Below are 21546 nucleotides of genomic sequence, written 5' to 3'. Positions count from 1 at the left end.
TAGATGTAATTCTAAAGAACAAATAAGGAAATTTCTTATTTTATTCATCAATCCATTCATCTAAACAAGTTGAACAACTTATTATTCATTAATTCATTCATTCATTCAATAACCATTTCTGACCATCCAAGTGTTCACTACTCTTCTGGCATTCCCAAAAGAAGGGAAATTCATGCCCTGCCCCACCCACTGTGCTCATACTCCACCAGGTTTCTCAACAATGGCATTATTGACACTTTGGATTGGATAATTCTTTGTTGGTAGGGCCACCCTGTACATTGCAGGATGTTTAGCATCCAGGGCCTCTGCCCACTAATGGCCAGTAGCAACCAACCCCTCAGCTATGACAATCAACATGTCTTCTTACATTGCCAAGTGTCCCCTGGTGGGGAAATTCCCCTCAGTTGAGAACTACTGCCCTAACATGGCAGTTTATTCATTGCTTCCTTCCTTCCTCCACTCATTTAATAAATATTAATTAAGTACCCAATATGTGTCAGGCACTTAGTTCACCAGTAACAGAATCAACCAAAAACATTTTTAAGAAATCATCCCTACCCTCCTGGAGCTTACAGAACTTACATTCTGGAGGAAGTGGGGTAGAGAATAAGCAATCCTATCTAATAAAAGAGTAATATGCAAATTGACCATACCTCCACTACACCCACAAGCTATGCCCACCAGCTAATCAGGAGCAAGTATGCAAATTAACCCAACCAAGATGGCTGCGGCCACGAAGCGAGCAGGAGGCTTGGATTTCCCCAGTAATGGAGGAAGCCAAGCTTTCCACACACCCTGGCTGGCCAAGGCCTCCACTCAAGGCTACAAAGTTTCAATTATAGAAGATAAATAAATCCCAACAAAAATGACTGCGGCCACAGAACAAGCAGGAGGCTTGGCTCCGCTCAAGGCTACAAAGTTTCAATTATAGAAGATAAATAAATCCCAGATACCAGGGAAGGCCTCCGCTTGGGTCACCAGGGGGTGTGGCCAGCCTGCAAACCACCACAGGCCCCACACCCAGGCCACCCCACGCCCCAAGGGAACCCCCACCCTGATCCTGGACACCCTTCAGGGCAAACCAGCTGGCCCCAACCCGTGCACCAGGCCTTTATCCTATCTAATAAAAGAGTAATATGCAAATTGACCATCACTCCAACACACAAGATTGCTGCCCCCATGTGGTCAAAGATGGCTGCCCCCATGTGGACACAAGATGGCTACCACAAGATGGCCAGCAGGGGAGGGCAGATGGGAGGGACCAGGCCTGCAAGGGAGGGCAGTTGGGGGCAATCAAGCCTGCAGGAGAGGGCAGTTAGGGGTGACCAGGCCGGCAGAGGAGGGAAGTTGGGGGCAACCTAGGCCTGCAGGGAAGGGCAGTTGGGGGGGACCCAGGCCTGCAGGGGAGAGCAGTTGGGGGGGGGGAACCAGGCCTTCGGGGGAGGGCAGTTAGGGGCAAACAGGCTGGCAGGGGAGCAGTTAGGCATCAATCAGGCTGGAGGGGAGTGGTTAGGGGGTGATCAGGCTGGCAGGCAGAAGCGGTTAGGGGCAATCAGGAAGGCAGGCAGGCAAGCAGTTAGGCCCAGTAGAATCGGCCTAAACGGGCAGTCAGACATCCCTTGAGGGGTCCCAGATTGGAGAGCAGGCTGGGCTGAGGGACACACACCCCCATGCACGAATATTGTGCACTGGGCCTCTAGTAAACATAATAAGTACATTTAAAAGTATTTTCAATGGTGTTGTTGTGGGGGGAAAAAGCTTTTTGTATTTTTTTTAAAGAGTGTATTAGGAATCAGGAGTGTCATTTGCAGGGAGGTTTTGGTGGTTTGAAGAGAAAGATGAGAAGCAGCAGTTTAAGACAGTGGGTGAGTCGATGGACTTGTGAAATACATTTGATTTTCAGGCACCACTAAGGCAGAACCTGAAGTTTGTGATCCTTTGAAACAAAATAAGTCAGTAAAAGTTTAAGTCTCAAAATGCAGACGACCCATGCTCAGCATAAGTGAGAGGTAGGTCTGTGTTGAGTGAGGTGGATGTAAGAGGTTTTCTGTAAGAATTATATACCTTGAGTCAGTACTTGAAAGATGACTAGGATGGATTCTTGGTCTTCCCTCTCTTCCCAGACTCAGAGCTTATTTAATGAGACCCTTCTCCTCTCTCTGTTGAAATAGACAGTGGAAGCAATGAAAACCATATTGGATGACCTGAGAACTGATGACCAATTCTCTGTGGTTGATTTCAACCACAATGTGCGAACCTGGAGAAATGATTTGGTCTCAGCTACTACGACACAAGTTGCAGATGCCAAGAAGTATATTGAGAAAATCCAGCCCAATGGAGGTGAGTGGGTTTAGCCTGAAGCCCAGTGAGAAACGTCCATAGGATTTGAATCTTGATTCACTGAAGAAATATTATTTCCTACAAGTGTTCTTTGCCCCATCTGCAATGGTCTGTCTTAAATAATACATTTGTTATTAAATGATGAATATAAGGTCATTGCAAAAGTACAATACATAACCCATCCCACACAAGTTCTTAATTATTCTAACCTTCCTCAGAAAGGAGTGTCAGTAAATGACATTTGCCTTCTCATTACTTGCAAAGTGTAAAATGTAACTGCCTACGGAGGAGTGTTCAAGTCTATCAGCAAGGCTGGTTTAGGTACCTTCAGTTTTATGTTTAACAAAATGACAGACTGCTTTGAAAGGGCTAACTCATCTCTAAGGAAGTAGTTTACACTAAAAAGGGAATATTTCACTCCACAGGGGGGTCTTGACCCGCCTGGGCAAAATTGGTGTCACTTGGAAAGAAATCAAATGATTTGGGTATTGAATAAATTATTCTTGAGTAATTACCAGACAGATGAACCTGAACCCAAGATGTGATTGTTTCTGTTCAATGAAAGAGTATATAACAAAACAAGCACATTATATTACTTTATCAGGCACAAATATCAACGAGGCGCTCCTGCGGGCCATCTTTATTTTGAATGAAGCCAATAACTTGGGACTGCTGGACCCCAACTCAGTCTCTCTGATCATTTTGGTTTCTGACGGCGATCCAACAGTAGGCAAGTAGCACTTCAATTTCCTAGTACAAATATTTTTACTGCCATTTCTTGGGAATGTGATTCATTTACAGTGGGAAATCTAATGGCATTTAGATTTTAAACTGACTTTCTAAAATGATTTTAAACCCATGCTTCCATAAAAAAAAAAAAAAAAAAAAAAAAGACTACTTTTGACCCTGAAACACTCATCCTGTTTAGACCAGTGCCCAGACATTTTTCAGTGATGTCTTTGAATGCCTTGGTGTCACCTCTGCAATGTGAAGAAACTTTTATTTTCATTGTAATCGTGTGCTATGACGATTGCTAATACATACTAGTGAATTGCATTTATTTCCTCAACTAAAGGTATAGGAGATGGTGAATGGACGTATGTGTGGTGAGGATTGATCCAGGTCTCCAATTGTACCTCTGGTGTCCTCAGTAATGTGTTTTTATTGTTCTCACACTTCCCCCAGCCCCTCACTGCAACCAGAGAAATTACTTCTGTCCAATACATCCTGTTGACCATTTTTCTTATTCACAGAATAGCTCAACACCTCCCTGCTTCTATCATGTATTTTTATTTGTTTTGTCTCTTTACACTGACAAATATAAGGAAGAGTGAATGCTTAATTGTGTTGCTGTTATGTGGACAAGGACTGTACCTAACCTATCCACGACAGCTCAGTGGGAGGAAAACTGGTAACACGATCATGACGATGGCATCCTGAGCTTTAGAAAGACAAAGAGCAACCGTTTTATTAATGGTGAAACTAGAATGGCAGTTGTTATGTATTTGTTGCAGATTCATTGTTTTTTTCCCCCACCTTGGATCAGATTACTTGAAAATTGAACTTTAGAATAAAATCATAAGGAAGAAAAGGCAATAAAGTAAAAAATTAAGTCAGTTTCTCACTCCTGTCCCTCAACCTTCCAGTTCCTGTCCCTAGAGGCAGCCACTCATTACCAATTTCTTATGTATCTTTCCAGAGATATCCTATGCATGTCTGCATACTACATATACATACATATACACATATACTAGTGTTTGAATACATGCACACATATATACATACACACATGCATGCATATATACAAATACATCCTACATATTATCAATTATTATGGTTTTCCCCTTTAAAATGTGTCTTTGAGATTATTCAAAATAAATATATAGTTGCCTCGTTCTTTTTAATAACTATATAGTATTTCACAATTTGAATATGCCATCACTTTTTAAAAATATGTTTTTATTGATTTTGAAAGAGAGAGGAAGGGATAGGAACAGGGAGATAGAAACATTGATAGGCTGCCTCCTGCACACCCCCTACCAGAGATCAAGCCCACAACTTGGGCATGTGCCCTGACCAGGAATCAAACCGGTGACCTCTTGGTTCATGGATTGACACTCAATCACTGAGCCACACAGGCCAGGGGAATGTACTATAATTTAACCAATCACTCTATTGGTGTATATTTGTTTCTAATATGTGGCTATTTCCAATTATGTTACTACTAGAGGCCCGGTGCATGAAATTTGTGCACTTGGGGGGGGTCCCTCAGGCTGGCCTTTGCCCTCTCAAAGTCTGGGGAGCCCTCAAGGGATGTCCGAGCAGGCCTAAGCCAGTAATTGGACATCCTTAGCACTCCTGCGGAGGTGGGAGAGGCTCCTGCCACCGCCGGGCTCACGGCTTCTGGCTGAGTGGCGCTCCCCCTGTGGGAGTGCACTGACCACCAGGGGGCAGCTCCTGCACTGAGTGCCTGCCCCCTGGTGGTCAGTGCACATCATAGTGACTGATCATTCCGCCGTTCAGTCAATTTGCATATTAGCCTTTTATTATACAGGATGTACCATTGCCCATACTTCATTTCAACATGTATGAATACATCTATAAGAAAAATTCCTAGTAATTGAGTCACTGGATCAAAGAGTGAGTTTTTAATTTTGACAAATTTTGTTAAACTGCTCTCCATGGATTTTCCAAAAACTGTATAACGTTGCCTCCTCATTTCTCTTCTTTCTGTTATCATCAACTTTAGGTGAACTAAAGTTGTCAAAAATTCAGAAAAATGTAAAGCAGAACATACGAGACAACATATCCTTGTTCAGTTTGGGGATAGGGTTTGATGTTGATTATGATTTTCTGAAGAGACTGTCCATTGACAACCGAGGAATTGCTCAAAGGATTTATGGAAACCAGGACACATCTTTACAGCTCAAGGTAACATTTTTTTCTGTACTTTTCTTTTCTGTTCACTCAAAAATCATTCAATTAGCAATATCTGATACCTAAAAGAAGATGGCCAAATTTAAGTGAAAATTGTCATAATTTCAGCTATGCTTGGTTGCAAGAATAAAGAAAATGTTCGTGCCTTTCTCAGGCACTCTGTTCTACTTGTACGCCTGCACTAACAGTGAAATGCGAGGCAGTAATGCGATGGTCACTTCCCTATTTCCTGAACAAGTTTTCCGAGGCACCATCAGAGCTTCTTAAGGCTTTACAGTCCCACCAAGCAGTTCGTCCTCTTTATCAGCATGACCATGTTTTTCCTTTAAAGTACATTGGCATCTTGGATATCAACTTTTTATAATGCAACACAGATCAAGATGTAGCCTATAAGTTTCCTTAAATATAAAGAATATGAATTACTTAGACTAAATGAACAAGAAAAAGATGTAGGAGAAGAACATATTTTACCCCCCTCTCTGTCAGTGCTTGTTACCATCTATCAATGGTGGGCACCGTATTTAAACTTGGGGACAGTTAGGGATAAGTTCTACTTTGGGGAATATCAACCTAGCTGGCTTTTCTGATTCTGAGAGTTCATTAGCTATTCATGCTGGTCATGATAAGAAAAAAAATGCTGAGCTCTTATTAAGTCAATTGTAATATTCTTAACAGTCTTTATCTTCTCTATGTTTCAGTTCGTCTGATAATTATGAGAATTTTTCTTGTCCCATAGTTTTCCACGGAGATCCTGTGAGAATAAAAGATATCTGCTAAGCATTTGAAGAATCTCAGAGAAAAATGCTTTAGACCTATAAAGTGGCATGAAAAGAATGATTTCTCTCTCTTTTTTTTCATGAATTATAGAAATTCTACAACCAGGTCTCTACTCCATTGCTCCGGAATGTTCAGTTCAACTATCCCCATACATCAGTCACGGATGTCACTCAAAACAGTTTCCATAACTATTTTGGAGGCTCAGAGATTGTGGTGGCAGGAAAATTTGACCCTGCAAAATCAGAGCAATTACAGAGCATTATCACAGCAACTTCGGTACTTTGGCTTATCTGCTTATTCTAAAAATACTAACTGGTCCCCTGGATACAATCCATCTTGTATATTAATAGGCTAACACTGGATTCTAAGAACCATGTATGTAGAATGAAAGCAATAGTGAAAGGAAAGACATGAGATTATCCATGCCATCTTCCCAACTATTGTGTAAATCCTTACCTTTTTCACCCCAGACTAATTGGAAACTCCAGAAGTATATACTTAACTTCCTCCTTTGTATCATTTTTAATTATTTTACATTTTCCATAAAGTTGTAGAGTACCCTGGTTCACTCACAGAAGGTAGGTATAAAAAACTGTGAATTGATTAACTATAATTCTGCTCCCCTTGTGTCTTTGAACTGAACCTTGCATCGTCCAGGCCAGCACAGAGTTAGTCTTGGAGACCCTGGCCCAAATGGATGACTTGGAGGATTTTCTATCAAAAGACAAGCATGCAGATCCTGATTTTACCAGGAAATTGTGGGCCTATCTGACAATCAACCAACTCCTAGCTGAGCGGTAAGAAGTACATACACCACAGGGATTTGCAAAACTAGATGATTTGCCTTGGCATTTGGAGGTAATACATAAAAATATTAGAACCAAGAAATGCAGCAAACTAGTACAGGGTTTAGATGATTAATTTCCACAGGTTCCAAGCACTTCAACTAAAGCTGAGTCACCCTTATTTTCTTTTGTTTTGAGGTTTAGCATGCATAAAGTGTGTAAAGTGCACTGATCTTAAGTGAAGAGTTTAATGAATTTTTATATTCATTATCCATGTAATCAGCACCCAGATCCGGGAATAGAAGACTTTTTTCATCTCTGAAGTTTCCCTTGTTCTTCTTCCAACTCAACCCCCACCACCACCTCCAGCAGAAATCACTGTTCAGCCCTGGCCGGGTGGCTCAGTTAGTTGGAGTGTCATCCTGTACACCAAAAGGTTGCAGCTTCAATTCCCAGTCAGAGAACATACCTAGGTTGTGGGTTCAATCCCCAGTCAGGGCATATAGGAGGTAACTAATTGCTGTTTGTCTCTCACATTTATCTATTTATCATCTATCTATCTATCTGTCTATCTATCTATCTATCTATCTCTTCTCTCTCTAAAATCAATAAGCATATCCTTATGTGAGGATTTTTTTAAAAAAAGAAATCACTGTCCAGATTGTGTCACCATCAATTACTTTTGTCTGTGACTGAATAGGTTATTATCCAAAGAGAAATCAACAATTATGTGATTACTAGAGGCCCAGTGCATGAAATCGTGCATGGGTGGGGTCCCTCAGCCTGGCCAGCAATGGGGGGCGGGGAGGCAGGAGCGCACTAACCAGCAGGCGGCAGCTCCTGTGTTGAGCATCTGCCCCCTGGTGGTCAGTGCATGTCATAGCAACCAGTTGGTTGACCGGTCATAACGGTCACTTAGGCTTTTATATATATAGATGATCTCACATAAGGAAGGGCTCCCTAATAGTCATCTGTTTCATCCCTGGCTTCTCCGCTGACCTGCACTGAAACTCTCCAACATAGAAACCATATTTCTAGAGTAATGGATGGTTTTTTGACCACCTGCTTCAGAGTTACATACAGGTGCTGGCTAAAATTATCATTCCTGAGACCCCTCCACCTGCTCTATCAGATTCTCAGGGAGATGGAACAGATCATCTGAACTGGGTTGGAGAAAATGAATATAACTAACTACTCACAGAGAAAATCCATGATGTCAATAAGATTATAAAACAGACACATGGCTGTAAGCTGTTGCTTTAAAGTGAGCAAGAAATATTTCTGTCCCTTTACAGAAGCATGCTGGATGCATTTAAAGGTAGATAGTAAATTACTGCAAAAGTTAAATATTGATTTTCAAAAAACAATCCCTGTAAAACAGACCAGTGCTTGCTGGAGGGTGGGTGGGAATGAACAGGTAAAACACAGAGATTTTTAGGACAGTGAAGCTACTCTGTATGATCCTATCATGTTGGATACATGTCATGCATTTGTCCAAATCCATAGAACATGCAACCCTAATGTCAACTGTGGACCTTGCATGATAATGATGTGTCAGTGTAGGTTTATTGATTATAACACATGTGCTTATGTTGGGGATGTTAATAATGAGGGTAAATCTCTATACTTTCCATTCAGTTTTGCTGTGAACCTAAAATTTCTCTTAAAAAAATCATGTCTATTTAAAAAATTCCTTAGGACTACATGACTAGATAAAACACTAAGTTAGTTCTCTTTTTCCTTGTGGTTCCCAGGGTCCTGGTTGGACACTGGAAGCGATGGAGTTGTGGGAGTTTCACTCAGCCTTAAATAAAGTGACGTTCTATATTATCTCTATTTCTTGAATACAGAAGCCTGGCTCCTACAGCTGCTGTCAAAAGGAAAATTACAAAAACAATCTTGCAGATGTCACTGGAACATCACATAGTGACCCCGCTCACTGCCATGGTGATTGAGAATGAAGATGGGAATGAGCGCATGCTGGCTGACTCCCCTCCACAAGACCATTCTTGCTGTTCAGGTCAGTGTTTCAGTCTGGTGGAGAAACATTAAGGGTCAGCTGTCATAGGCTTACTAAAGGTCCTTGAACCTCTGCCCCTCATACACTCCCAGTCCACCTCTAGCTCCCAGGTCTATGTGTGTATCTTCTCCCTCCTCCCCCTGCTAAGCTCTTCCTGCCAATTTACTTTAAGGATAATTTATTGCCTTGATCTTCAAACATTTTTGCTCACATGTTTTCCAAAGCAATTTTAAAAACTTATGTACCCCTTCATAAGTTTTTAAAAAATCAACATTAAAATTTATTTCACCTTATTTAAGTACTTGCAATGAATTTAATGTCTGGCATATTGTAAAGGTTGAACTTTTAAGATGAAACTGTGGTATAACTCTTTTAAGTGTAGCCAATGAAATTGAATACCTGATTTGATACTTACCATCATCCACAAAAAAAAATACATGAACAAATTCTATTTTCATTATTATAAATTTTATAGTGTTCTTTTTTTGTAGTGAAACTTATATTTCCATTCCACTTCTCTGGCAGAATCATATCCTAACATATTTTTATGCTTAAAAGTCCTTTATTGATAATCCTTTTCCTCTGCAAGGGAAATATGTATACAAATTTAAATCTTTTCAATTTCTTGTGACCATAGATTCTGAGTGTTCAAAGTTTTCTTCTGGATTGAATTTTATGAAAATTACTATGAGTAGACAATTCATCAAAATAATATAAATATATTTTAAATTTTGATATACATAGAATGTCCTATTTTCTTGAAAATCATCTTTTAATGTGGCTGACTGTATTTTTCATGTATATATGGTAAATGTTATTCATTAGTAGATTGAAAGAGACAAGATTCAGCATCAACTCTACTTTTAAAAAAATTTATTGGGGTGACATTGGTCAACATGTTCATATAGGTTTCAGCTGTGGGTTTCTATGTTACAAGATCTGTATGTTGCATGTGTGTAACTCTACTTTTTTTTTTAAAGGTGTTTCATGGGTGTAAGTCCTGATAAACATTATGGATATTGATAAGTAGATGGGAATAGAAAGCACTTGGTTATGGCAACGTCATTCATTTACCTGAACTTCTTTGAAATTACATGACAAAACTCACATATGGATCTATATTGAAATATTATTTTTAACTTATTTTTATTGTTCACAGTATTACAGATGTCCCCCATTTTGCACCCCTCCCCCCAACCCCTATCCTACCTCAGGCCTTCACTATTCATTATCTGTGTCCACGGGCTATGCATATAAATTCTTTGGTTAATCTCTTCCCACCCACCCCTACCCCGCTTCCCTCTGAGATCTGCCAGTCTGTTCCATGCATCCATGTCTCTGGACCCATTTTGTTTACCAGTTTATTTTGTTCATTAGATTCCACATATAAGTGAGATCACGTGATATTTGTCTTTCTCTGGCTTATTTCGCTTAGCATAATAATCTCCAGGTCTATCCATGCTGTGGAAATGGTCAGAGATCCTTCTTTTTTACAGCCTAATAGTATTCCATTGTGTAAATATACCACAGCTTTTATTTTTAAGGATATGTCAGATGACAGCTTGGGCCCTACTTCAATTCTGTTGAAAGTAAGAATTGGAACTATCTGACTTTCGAATGAATTTGTTTCTCAGACATTGGAGTAATTGTTTTTTTGGCACTACACCAATTTTCAACTGGACACTTTGGTTTCCGGGAGGCTTTGGTGAGGGAAAGCAGGAGAGAGCATGCCTTCTGCTTGAAAACTAGGAGAAAGGGGTGTTCTTAGGAAAAAGTGTATGTGAAAGCTGAGAACCTAGAAATTGCCTGAAAAATTATCCCTGATCTCTGTTTCCTGGGGAAAGTCCCAAGGCATATCCAAGGGGGCTTTACCCAAGTTTAAAAGACTTTGGTTTTTCTCCTGCTTCCTTCCTCTCTTCTTGAGGACTACTGAACATAGTCTTGAAAAAGACCTACATACACTAAAGGGGACGTTTTCTGAATTTGTAATTTTTTCCAAATGAGATGCCAACTATACCAGGGTGGCCCAGGATTCAAAGAACTCTGACTTCTGACCTCCTGTTACATTAGTCTGAGGCCTCACAGCTAAATTTCTCTAGATAAACTGGCATATCTAGGTAACACTGTATCACCTAAATAAAATGCCTAGGTGAACCGGCATTTGTTTCTCAAAGACAGGAGACTAGATATCAGAAAGCAAAATGACGTTTTTGTAACCAGTAGGAGAACCTCTTTGGGAAACTACGTTGCTCAGATTGCTTTTTGGTAGGTGAATAGGAATGTATCAGGAAGATGTTGACCATAATCTGGGACTTCTCCCGGGGCTAGACTGGACATTATCCCGCCTGCCCCCCATCAGCCTGTGCTGAAGGCATGAGGTCCTTCCCCAGCTCCATGGGGCAGCTCCTCTGCTGCAACCCCAGCCCAGGTTCCAGACTCTGGGGAAAACCCCACAGCAGGCCCAAGCATGATGACAGAGGGAGCCCTATGAGAGAGAACTCAGGAATAAAAAGGATGGGAAAAGACCTTAGCTGAGAGTCTCTGGGATCTGCATAATTGTTGAAATTGTAAGCAACTTACATGGAAAAGTAAGTCTGGAAACTAATGGGTACAGGTTTTTCTACCCAGGTGCCCTGTATTATGGCAGCAAAGTTGCTCCAAGTTCACTCCCATCTTGGGTCCACCCGTCACCAACGCCAAGGATCCCAATGCCTGTGAAAGGAGCTTCTGTACTTGAGAGCACTCCTCCTCCGCATGTGATGAGAGGTGAGAGAACTTTGACATGGTTTTCACATCCTTGGTCTCAATCAGATCATAATGTGTGGAGCATATCTATCTATCTATCTATCTATCTATCTATCTATCTATCTATCATCTATCTATTTTTTTTTTTAATATATTTTATTGATATTTCACAGAGAGGAAGGGAGAGGGATAGAGAGCTAGAAACATCGATGAGAGAGAAACATCGATCAGCTGCCTCCTGCACACCTCCCACTGAGGACGTGCCCGTAACCAAGGTACATGCCCTTGACCGGAATCGAACCCGGGACCTTTCAGTCCGCAGGCCGACGCTCTATCCACTGAGCCAAACCGGTTTCGGCATCTATCATCTATCTAAAAGGCTAATATGCTAAGTGTCTGACTGTTCCACCGTTCCACCATTTGACCAGTAGCTATGACGTGCACTGACCACCAGGGGGCAGATGCTCAATGCACAGGCATGGAAACATGGAACAGATTGATGAATCTCAGAGGGGAAGGGAGAGGGAGTAGGATGGAAAGAGATTAACCAAAGATCTTATATGCATACTAGAGGCCCAGTGCACGGATTTGTGCACCGGTGGGGTCCCTTGGCCTGGCCTGCGGGGATTGGGCCAAAACCAGCAGTTTAACATCCCCTGAGGGGTCCCGGATTGTGAGAGGGCACAGGCCAGCCGAGGGACCCCACCAGTGAATCTGTGCACCAGGCCTCTAGTATATTATAAAAGCCTAAGCGACCATTAGGACTGGACAACCGGATGACCAGCCGGTAGCTATGACATGCACTGACCACCAGGGTCAGACGCTCAATGCAGGAGCTGCCCCCTGGTGGTCAGTGCACTCCCACAGCCAATCTCCCAAAGCCGGCCAACCTCCCACGGTCTCTTCCCCTACCCTCACCCCACACCTCCCCACCCCCGGCCAACCAGCCCTGATCAGGACTGGGCCAGATGGCCCCAATCAGCCCTGATTGCCAGCCAGGCCAAGGGATCCTACCCATGCACGAATTTGTGCACCGGGCCTCTAGTATGTTAATAAAACCACTGTGCCCTGGTAAACTAGGAGATTTTTATAGGCATCACTGCCTTCCATTGAAAGAGGAAAACTCCATGTGCTAGTCAGCTTGGCCACCATAACTAAATACCATAGACTGGGTGGTTAAAACAACAGAAATTTATTTTTCACAGTTCTAAAGGCTGAAGTCCAAGACCATAGTGCCGGCAAGGTCAATTTCATTTGTTTTGGCTTGTAGGTGGCTACCATCTTCTTGTGAGTTTACATGATCTCTGGAGAGAGAGATGGCAGGCAAGCTCACTGGTGTCTCTTCTAATAAGGACACTAATCCCATCATGGAGCCCCACTCTCATGATCTCATCTAAGTTACCTCCCAAAGGTAGCCCACCTGTAAAATGGGGATGATAATACTTCCCCTACAAGGTGGTTATAAGGTAAGTTCCTGGTTTCCAGTAGAAGCTCAATAAACACTGGCTACTCTTTGGCTCATAGACCCCAGACCCTAGGAATCCATAAAAATAGTCATGGGAGTTCTCAATCTATTTTCACTCTAATTAAGATTTAGGATGCATAGACCAATTTACAGATGATGTCTCATTCGTGTTGCCTACAAGCCTAGAACTATGTCAACTCAATGTGACAACACTGAAACATTTGTTTATGAGAAGGCTTGATTGGTGGGATCTGGGTTAATTAAAATGGCAAAAACAATCATTATCTTTAACAAAAACAGTTTCCTTCAAACAAAATGTTTCAAAACTCCATATTTGTGTAGAAGAAGGAAGAAGAAAGCATAACTAAGTGATTTTTTTTTAATTTTTAAGACATTAAGAATCTTTTGTTCTGTGTTTAAATGATGCCCTCTAGTGCCCAGTCCCGACACAAAATCAATTAAGCCAGGTACTTACTGAATACATAGCATGAGCTTGGTGATGTCAGGGACACAAAGAAATACAAGGTTTTGTTTCTGCTCTGAATAAGATTATTCTCGATTCTGAGTTCCAAAACACACACTTGAAAATGAATGAGCATATCAGAGTGGTTGGGAGAATAGGCTTGTAGTCAGACAGCTTGGCTGTGAGTCATAGCTCCGGCACTTACTAACTCCATGGTGTGCCCTTGGGCAGGTCACCTGTACTCTGCAAGGAGAATGGGTTGAATTAATGTTTGTAAGGAGCTTTGCGATGGTATCTGGAAAACAGCAGCCTGTCAATGGATGGCAGCCAACTCTTCCAATTTTATCCTGGGAAACAAAGCCACTGCAGTGTTCAACTCAAAACTTCCTCTTCAATCCCTTCAATTACTGAGGCTAGAAGCCTGGCAAAGCTAAATTGTTCCTCTCCACTGGTTACCAGATATGGTGGATTTTACCAAATGCCTCCAGAATTTTCGCTCCATTGCCAATCCCATTCACCATCCTAGTTTCTTGAATTTAATATTTCTTGCCTGGGTTACTGCCATTTTAGCTGCTAAATGACCTTTCTATGTCAACTTAATTTATACTGTAACCACATTTTTCCTAAAATGAGGGTCAAATCATTTATTCTCAAAAACATTTAATAGTTATCCAACAGAATAAAGGTCTGTTCTTAAGCATGGTGTTCTGTGGTCTCCATCACCCACATTTTTAGTCTAATCTTTTTCTATATTCTTAAAGAACCATCCTTAGTAAGTCACTTTGAGTTACTTTCTAAACAAATCATCAGCTTTTCTACCTCCCTGCCATTCCTCATTCTGTCCACTCAATAAAATATCTGTGTTTCCTGTGTCTTAATCTTCCCCTCTTCTCCTCCTATCTTTAAGACTTAGTTCAAAAGCCAAATTCTTCATAAGGCCTTTCTCACCTTTGTCAGGTGGAGTCAATCATCCTTGCATCTTCATTCTCAGAGCATTGTGCATGGGCCATTATTGTATCATTTACCTTACTCTAGCTTACATTAGTGGTTATATCTGCTTCCTTAGAAGAAAAAAATAATGTTCTAACTGTTAAAGAATAAAATTAATTCATGACATTTGTTAAAGCATGGTGAGGAAGATTTTATGCAATGAGGTTTGGCGGTGGGGGAGAGAGATTTCACTCAACTACAAATACTTTATAGACAAGGAGTGGGGTGGGGGTCAGTGGATGAAAGATTTCTAAGAGGAAACAAGCATGGGAAGGGGGTTTAGGCTAGACACCTCTAACAGGATTCTTGCTGAAGGCAGGCTGGTGTGATCAGACATCACTGGCGGGGTCAGGGGAGATGAGGAACCCGATCAGATAGTGAGGGAGATCAGATATGGAGGATGGGGTTTCTAGTTAAAATGACTTGACAGGATCCTTGCTAAAATAAACAATGCAGAGACCAACATGGAAGTCCAAAAATTAAGGTCTAGTTGATAAGTTCAGGGGAGCCTAAGTAGAGTTTGGTCAGGAGAGAATCTTTGTCACTCCTTCATTACATCCTTACTTTCCTGAAGGCCATGACTTAGCTATGGCTGCACCAAACATGGCCAGATTTAGTGTTTTGCACATAGTTACCCCCCCCCCCGCCCACTAAATATTTGTTGAATGGGTAAACAAACAAGATCAGCCAGAATAATGATTTCTAATAACAAAGGAGTACTTCCTTGGGAGCAGCTTGATCCTTCATTGCTCTGGATTAACACTCATCTGTATGCCAACAAATAATATTGTCTTCTTTATTTTTATGTACTGTGTATGCCTGCTTAATAAAATACATATCTTGTTATCTATCTATATAATCACTGTATATATATTTACACATATGTAGTATATATGTGTGTGTGTGTGTGTGTGTATAGTATGTATGTATATGTCTTATTCATTTTATCTCTAGCCTAGTGCATATGCGATAGTTACAGGATAAGTATCCACTTATTCTTAACATAAACCTCTGATGGAGGCTATATGAGAAAGGGACAGTGGGTATGGACCACTGGGCCCCCAGTGTCTAGAACAGTACCTGACATACAGTAGAAGCACAATAAATATTTGTTCTTGTTAAAGATGTTTAGGAATAAAATACTTTTCAAAACCCTCTTCCCTTCTATGATTTTTTTTTTTTACATTTTCTTTGTATATTTTCCAGTTGAAAATGACCCACACTTCATCATTTACTTACCAAAAAGCCAAAAGAATATTTGCTTCAATATTGACTCAGAACCTGGAAAAATCCTCAACCTTGTTTCTGATCCAGAATCAGGTAAAAAAAATATATATATATATATATATATATATATATATATATATATATATATATGATGTTTAAATTAGAGAATTTGATCTATGCCACCCTACACTGTCACTGTCACTGTGTCACTGCCTGGAATTTCTCTCTCACCTTAATATAAGTCCTATATTTTCCAAACTTGGATAATTAGTGAGAAATAAATTATAAATATATTCCTAAGTGTTTGAACTATTACCGATAAAATATGCTCCCTCACTTTACCTATTAGACCATGTGCTTTAGGTGAAAACTTGTTTGTGGAGGGAATGTAGTATGAACTAGCAGGTTTTGTAATATAATTAAACTATAATAAAGCATAGTTACATAGTGCGAGCTACAAAGAAAAAAGTATTATGTAAATCCTAAAGCAAAGTAATAATAATTTACCCATATTGTCAAGTTATATAAATTTGTATTATGGTACCCACACATGAAAAAAAAAAAATGGCACACAAGAGAAAGAAAAAAAGCTTTTTATTTATTTATTTTTTTTACTGTAGGGATTTTGGTCAATGGACAACTCATTGGTGCTAAGAAGCCCAAGAATAAAAAACTAAGCACCTATTTTGGAAAACTGGGATTTTATTTCCAACATGAAAATGTGAAAATAGAAGTTAGCACTGAGACCATCACCTTGAGCCAGGGCACCCGTACGTCATTCTTATCCTGGTCTGACACAGCTCAGGTCATTAATCAGAGGCAAGTATTCTTATGTGTGGATTCGGGCCTATCCTTGACACATTACATAAATAAATCCCAACATCCACAACATAAACATAGGCTTTAAAATCATCATTTTAAATATGAAGAAGTTGGTGTTCAGCAACATTTTTGTTGCCCACTCCCCTGCTCCTGGCAGCAGGAATCCTGTGTTTTGGTCACAAAGTGTCTCAGTGCTAGCCTCGTACCTAGCATATAGTAAGTTCTCAATAAACACATGTTGGGTAAGTGAGTGAGTCCATCAACTGAAATCCACAGCTGACTCTGTGTTGGTTATGCTCAGAAACACTACAATTGTATCCTATGAGTAATATTTTCCCTTGAGTATGTTTAAGCAAACATATATTGACAGAATTTCAGAGCTGGGAGTTAAAACAGCATTTTGTGGAAAAACCATGGAAAAGGTTTTAGAAAACTAGTGGGACCGTACTGGGAGGAATGACAGTTCATATTAGGGGTGAGAAGGATGACTTTCTAAGAGTCTGTTCTGAAATTAATTCCATTTCAACTTTCCCACAAGGGTGCTGGTCTCGGTGAAGAAAGAGAAAACTGTGACGATTACCCTGGATAAGGAGATGTCGTTCTCTGTGTTACTTCATCGTGTTTGGAAGAAGCATCCAATCAATGTAGACTTTTTGGGGATCTACATTCCCTCCACAAACAAGTTTTCACCTAAAGCACATGGACTAATAGGTAAAGTGTTGGTCAACCATCTGACAAGTGTGGAACCACGCTAGGCCTTGATTATCTTTGGATAATGGTGATTAGAACTTGGGAAAGTGACAGGTGTGGCCTGAAAAGCACAGGATGTATGTTCTGAGCCCAGGTCCTAATTTATAACTGTGTGTGAGTGATGACACAAAGAAGCCATTGCCATTGGAAGAAACGTTAACTGTTACTCCCAGTTTCTCCTAGAAACAAGAGGCACAGCTGGCCATGCAGGGCACAGGAGGAAGGCCAGGTTTGGTCAGGGAAGCAGGAGCAAGTGATAAGTTCACGCAAGAGCCTTCATAGGGGTTTCCATGGAAAGACAAGACAGAGCAGGGTAGATTAGAGTTGGCTGTTGTGAACAATTCCCATGGGCTTTTGGGCTATAGAATGGTCTCTAGTTCCGGGGCATCTGGCCCTGGAATGATTTCTTCTGGGTTATATAGGCCCGGTAGCAGAGATGTGGCTCTGGGTTGGTTAATTGTATAGCAAAGGCATGCTCCTGGTGGAGTCCTTTGCTGCCTTTCAGAATTGGCTAGCCCTGGGGGTGGGCAGTTTCTCCCCAGCCAGACATGTTTTTTAAGATGTCAAACATCCTAATGTATAGAAAAGTAAAACCATGATGAATACAGCCCGACATGGCGGTGCAGGGTGACTCAGTAATGTTATCACCAGGACCTTTGCCTTTCCAAACAAGGTTTTCCCAGAACCAGGATTTCATCATCATGAACTGGGCAAAATAAGAGATGGGGCAAATAAATCTTAAGTTTTATGCTGAAGAGTTTTTTCTAAATAAAGAGGAGTGAACTGGCTTAGGAAGTCTGTGATGACAAGCAGGGTATCTAGGCCAACTTTCCCTACTTTTAAAAGAATGGTTCCAATTTAAGCATATGACACCACAAACAAACCTGTGTCTGTGATATAAGCTATGCTCTCAGGTGCTGACCTTCACCCCCTGCCCCAATCAAGGCATTCGGTTTTACTTCTGACCCAATAGATCAGCCTCATATGTAAAGTGATCATGGGGTGAGCAGCATGGTCACTTTACATCTCCCCCATTTCTGTGCCCTTTACCTCTGAGTATGTCTTTCTACGCCAGAAATTCTGGAGGGAGGAGCAACTTGGTAGCTTGGATTAAATGACCAGCCTGTCTTTTTAGTTATTTTTAGGTTACATGTAAATCACTGTCTGGACTTTATTTCACTAGGCCAGTTCATGCATGAGCCAAAGATACACATCTTCAATGAGCGACCTGGGAAGAAGCCCGAGAAGCCAGAGGCGAACATGGAGGTGAAAGGGCATAAGCTGGTTGTCACAAGGTAAGCCTCAGATGCATATGACAGTGACAAATAGGGCTCCTAGTAGGATTGGACTCACACAGCATTACCTATCAAACCAAACAACTTATCAGGAATAGGCACATACATAACATTTGCAGAAGGACACTGCAGCTCAACCTTCTGAAATGCAAATGATGACTACATATTTAAATATGTACATGAAATGCCAAAATTAATTAATCTGTTGTTCTCACCTTCCTATGCTCACCAGCTGGATAAATGAAAAAGCTGACCAAAGGAGGAAATTGTATAAATACCCACACGCCACTGTGCTAGAGAATGTATATTTTTATATTCAAGCTAGAGCCTTCTTCTTGAGTATATGAGGTGAAGCCCACACTTCAGAGTTGTGTTCCCGCCTTCTTTCCATTTCTAAGTTAATTTGTACTCTTTACCTTGCTGGAAAAGTCAACCTCAGTAAGGGATATTTGAATTAGCTTATATCTGGACTCACTGTTTACTAGTATTCTGTCCTTCCAAAACTCAGCCCAGACTCAAATGACTTGGGGAATGGGGCAGGGTGAGGGCAGGCAGATGTGGTGGTGGAAGGGGCACAAAGAACAGCAAGGGGGAGAGCATGTCTCCTCTGGAGATACGCAGGCTGGCATCCTTTGGTCTGTGCCCTAACCATACGCACCATTTTCCTTGCAGAGGCCTGCAGAAAGATTACCGAACAGACAGAGTATTTGGAACAGATGTTCCCTGTTGGTTTGTACACAACAGTGGGAAGGGTTTCATCGATGGACACTACAAGGATTACTTTGTGCCTCAGCTCTATAGCTTCCTCCAATGGCCTTAAAGGTTTTTCGTTTTGGAAATTAAATGTATAAATGTACATTTTCCTCTGCCCTTTTGCATTCATTCTTCAGTTTGAATAATATTAAAACCTAACCAGATATTAACACATCTGAAGAAAATAAATGCTTTGCAAAGAAGCTTTAGGATTTTGTTGCGTCTTCAGATGCTAAGGTGAGTTCATCAAAGCGATGCAAGGAAAGCTGCTTTGGCAAGTCAAGCTGTCATCCAGGCACCTGGTATTTACTGGAATTTCATTGTTCTTAAATGTCAGATCCCCAACTTTGCAGGTTGAGTACATTTTTATGTTGTCAGTGAAGTGAAAAATTCAGCTATGAGGTTATATGGTGAATGTAGAATAAGAACAGTGACATATATTATAAGGAATTGGTTCACATAATTATGAAGACGGATAGTCCAGAATCTGCAAGATAGGCCAGTGGTGCAGGAGACCTAGGGAAAGCTGATATTCTGGTTCAAAGGCCATTAGGCAAGAAGAATCAATGTTGTAGATGAAGTCCAAAGGCAGTCAGTTGGGGGAGGGTCAGTTTTTGTTACACTGATTGGATGAGGCCTCCCACATTAAAGAGGGCAATCTGCTTTACTCAGTCTACCTTTTATTTCTTTTCTTTTTTCTTTTATTTTTTAAAATCCTCACCTGAGGATATTTTTCCATTGATTTTTTTTTCCTATTTTTATTGATTTCAGAGAGGAAGGGAGAGGGAAAGATAGAAACATCAATGAGAGAGAATCATTGATTGCCTGCCTCTTGCATGCCCCCCACTGAAATTTGAGCCGGAAACCCAGGCATGTGCCCTTGACCAGAATCGAACCCAGGACCCTTCATTCCGTAGGCCGATGCTCTATCCACTGAGCCAAATGGACTAGGGTGTTCCCATTGATTTTTTTTTTTAAGGCCAGAGTGGAAGGGAAGGAGGCAGAGAGAGAAACATTGATGTGAAACAGACATCAATTTGTTGTCTCCCACACACACCACCGACAAAGGCTGGGGATCAAACTCACAACCCAGGTACGTGGGCTTGACTAGGAATGGAACCCGTGACCCTTTGGTGCACGGACCAATGCTCTAATGACTGAGCCACACTAACCAGGGCTGTCTACATTTTTAAATGTAAATTTCATCAAAAATATGCTCATAGACACACCCAGTAAAATGTTTGACCAACCCTCTGGGCTCCCCTTGGCCCATCTAAGTTGACACATAAAATAAGCCACCAGGCCTTAGTTGACTAGCCTCATTCTGTTAAACCAGCCCTTCTCCAAATAAGATAAAATATGATTCGGTAGGTGTCCTCTGATTAAATTAAATCCTATTACAGTCCTGCCTCCCTAACATTATTCTAAGATCACCTTGGAGACTTCATTGATCTCAAATTCTTCACACATTTAAAATTGCTCAGGAGACTATCTCAGATGGCTAACTGTACACAGTATTAATGTTACTATGACTTCTGAGAGAATCACCATTCCAAATGCTCTGGAAGTTCCTCTGTCTGTGAAGCAACAAGTTCCACACAAATTTAATAGATTCTTGAACATTGAATCTTCTTTGGTAGTGCTCCTTGTAGACCTTGAGTTTATTTGTAGTTAAGCAATTCCTAAGAGTAATGTCATTTAATTTTAAACCTTATATGGTGAGATTTATTTCAAAATAAATTAACTAGTAAATTATGTCCTAAGAAAAGGCTAATGACATTTATAAGGCAAAATAAACAAATTTAAAGTGAAATCAGGTGATTTTATCATGTCTGCATTGGTATAGTGGATTTTGGTGACACAGTCCAAGTCTTACCCATTGTAATTTTGTGCTTTCCTTTGTTTTTATAACTTTCTTTTAAAAATCAATTCCTAAAATGCACACATTTTCAAAGTCCAAATTCATAAAATTACATTTAAAAATTTTTAAAGTACTTTTAGGAAATTTTCTCTCCATAATTTGATAAATACCATTTTTCATTGTAGAACGTAGACAAAATTACAATACCCAACCTATATTTGAAAAAGCAATTATCTTTTGACATAATTGTAAAGTACTAAACAAATATGATTATTTCTATAATCTAATCTCAATACTAAGGAGATAAATGGCATTG

The 21546-nt window shown here is 40.6% G+C and overlaps 1 protein-coding gene across 3 annotated transcripts in view; it reads left to right on the top strand.

The window, feature by feature from the left end:
- The window catches only part of ITIH2 (inter-alpha-trypsin inhibitor heavy chain 2), a 39139-nt gene extending 17960 nt beyond the window's left edge, over window positions 1-21179 (top strand). Inside the window, exons 10-21 of one of the 3 annotated variants that reach the window (XM_080670841.1) lie at window positions 2172-2340; window positions 2945-3070; window positions 5090-5271; window positions 6145-6330; window positions 6712-6851; window positions 8690-8859; window positions 11488-11625; window positions 15729-15842; window positions 16370-16568; window positions 17110-17282; window positions 18505-18616; window positions 19289-21179. In XM_080670841.1, the coding sequence (XP_080526967.1) occupies window positions 2172-2340; window positions 2945-3070; window positions 5090-5271; window positions 6145-6330; window positions 6712-6851; window positions 8690-8859; window positions 11488-11625; window positions 15729-15842; window positions 16370-16568; window positions 17110-17282; window positions 18505-18616; window positions 19289-19436 (1857 nt within the window). In that variant the 3' untranslated portion in view covers window positions 19437-21179. The remainder of the gene's footprint in view (window positions 1-2171; window positions 2341-2944; window positions 3071-5089; window positions 5272-6144; window positions 6331-6711; window positions 6852-8689; window positions 8860-11487; window positions 11626-15728; window positions 15843-16369; window positions 16569-17109; window positions 17283-18504; window positions 18617-19288) is intronic. The other 2 variants (XM_080670843.1, XM_080670842.1) reach the window with 2 other exon arrangements.
- The last annotated feature ends 367 nt before the right edge of the window (window positions 21180-21546 follow it).

This window comes from Plecotus auritus (assembly GCF_963455305.1).
Source record: "Plecotus auritus genome assembly, chromosome: 1".
Lineage (NCBI taxonomy): Eukaryota > Metazoa > Chordata > Mammalia > Chiroptera > Vespertilionidae > Plecotus > Plecotus auritus.
Note: the sequence above shows the minus strand (reverse complement) of the source record. Positions and strands in the feature narration are given on the sequence as shown.